Source organism: Varroa destructor, unplaced genomic scaffold (assembly GCF_002443255.2).
Source record: "Varroa destructor unplaced genomic scaffold, Vdes_3.0 BEIS01000005.1, whole genome shotgun sequence".
NCBI classification, from domain to species: domain Eukaryota; kingdom Metazoa; phylum Arthropoda; class Arachnida; order Mesostigmata; family Varroidae; genus Varroa; species Varroa destructor.
This window is the reverse complement of record NW_019211458.1, coordinates 27,312,595-27,314,167: the sequence shown is the minus strand read 5'-3', so window position 1 is coordinate 27,314,167 and position 1,573 is coordinate 27,312,595. Positions and strand designations below refer to the sequence as shown.

At 37.3% G+C, this 1,573-nt stretch overlaps 1 protein-coding gene across 5 annotated transcripts in view; it reads right to left on the bottom strand.

Annotated features, from left to right (window-relative positions):
• The window catches only part of LOC111251100 (uncharacterized), an 88,168-nt gene that overhangs the window by 2,353 nt on the left and 84,242 nt on the right, over positions 1-1,573 (bottom strand). The window contains exons 1-3 of one of the 5 annotated variants that reach the window (XM_086990324.1): positions 1,291-1,571; positions 431-502; positions 234-284 (exon numbers count right to left, since the gene is read on the bottom strand). In XM_086990324.1, the coding sequence (XP_086846450.1) occupies positions 234-242 (9 nt within the window). In that variant the 5' untranslated portion in view covers positions 243-284; positions 431-502; positions 1,291-1,571. The other 4 variants (XM_022807392.2, XM_086990322.1, XM_086990323.1 and 1 more) reach the window with 4 other exon arrangements.

Genomic DNA, 1,573 nt, shown 5'->3' with positions numbered 1-1,573 from the left:
CTGAAATGTTAAAAAGCGGGTCAAACATGTCGTCAGAAAACTAAAACAGAGCAAAAAACAAAAATAATTATAGATACTTGTTATATATAATGTGGCACAGGAACTTCGAAAATTAATCATATGTAGCTAACAGACTTTTCATCAAAATGGTGCCCTTTGCCCGAGTAAATTTTGTTCGATTTGTATTTGCGTTACAACATTTTAAAACGGGTAGAGGAGAAGTCTACACGCACAAGTAACATTCAGTCGAAAACATAAGTCTTGTGGTCGATTGGTAGCCACACCTGAAAGCGAATAAAAGTACGCTGAAATCATTTTGGTTACTACAGTAATATATCATATACATGGTAAATATCCACTAGTCACCCATTGTTTCCATTGTACTCACTGTACGAACACTCTAAGAATTAATATATATGATAGCACAAACCTCCCGGCACTCCGCCGATGCTCCTCGATAGAATTCTTTTGCAGCTTTCTGTTGGGCGCGACATTTGAAGCACTGAAAGATACCGCTCTTTTTTACTTGCTTCACCTGATATAAACCGCAGCGATAGCAGCGGATTGCATGATAAGTGGCACCTCTAGTCATGATGAAAGTCCTGAGGAGACATAGGTAAAGCAAGGTGTATTTGAAGTTTTATATATCATAGCTTGTCAACTGGTGCATTTCATAAAGGCTGATGTAATGAAAAATGATAAAAGAGGAATAAAGCAGATATAAAAGTGATAAGGTAAAAAAACACGTTTTAGCGAGAAATCATTATTAATATGTAAGGCATGACGGTTAGGGGAATGATACTGGATTGAACTGAAAGTAAAAACCTAATTTCGTACTAGAGTTTACCGTGGAGAACAAGTGAAAACAACTATAGGAATACCCTTATTAGTTCAATAACCCAAAATTTCACAAAGTCTGGGAAACAGTGGCTTACTAGAATTTTTTTGGGTCGTGTGCTAGTAACAGATTAACTGGCAATATTTAACACGTTGACTCGGACCTAGCTTCGACTTGAAATCTACCCCCCAAAGTGAATGTATCCTATAACATACAGAAACATCTATACGCCAGGCATAAGCGACGTCGCTATTTTATTTCGTTTGTATTGTTTTCAAATATTGGAGTCCGGCATATTAGCTCGGTAATCTCGTTTATCACGACACTAAAAATATCCGTAAGAAAATTCTCGGGATTTACTTTGTTTCTTCATAGTAAAGCGAACTCAATGCGTATCTAACATTTTCTTATCACCACAAACCATGCAAACCTTTGAAGTTAACAATAATCACCTGCTATTGGATTACGTTGAGACAAGACTCTTTTTAGCTGTTCTAGTTCGTTTACATACTATTTACAGAATGCATTCAAGCTGTCAGTACCATCAGTTGCGTAAACTCAGGTATTCATAACTTGAATAGTACCGCTTGTTTACACACGCAAGTTGAAGTTCACAACCACAAGGCATTATATTTGCAGCAAAAAAAAACATCGAGTCCGAACATTTTCCCAACTAGTTTATCGTGGCTTAAGCTGTTGGCGACTAGTACCAAAGCGCCGCCTGTTCGCGGTTAT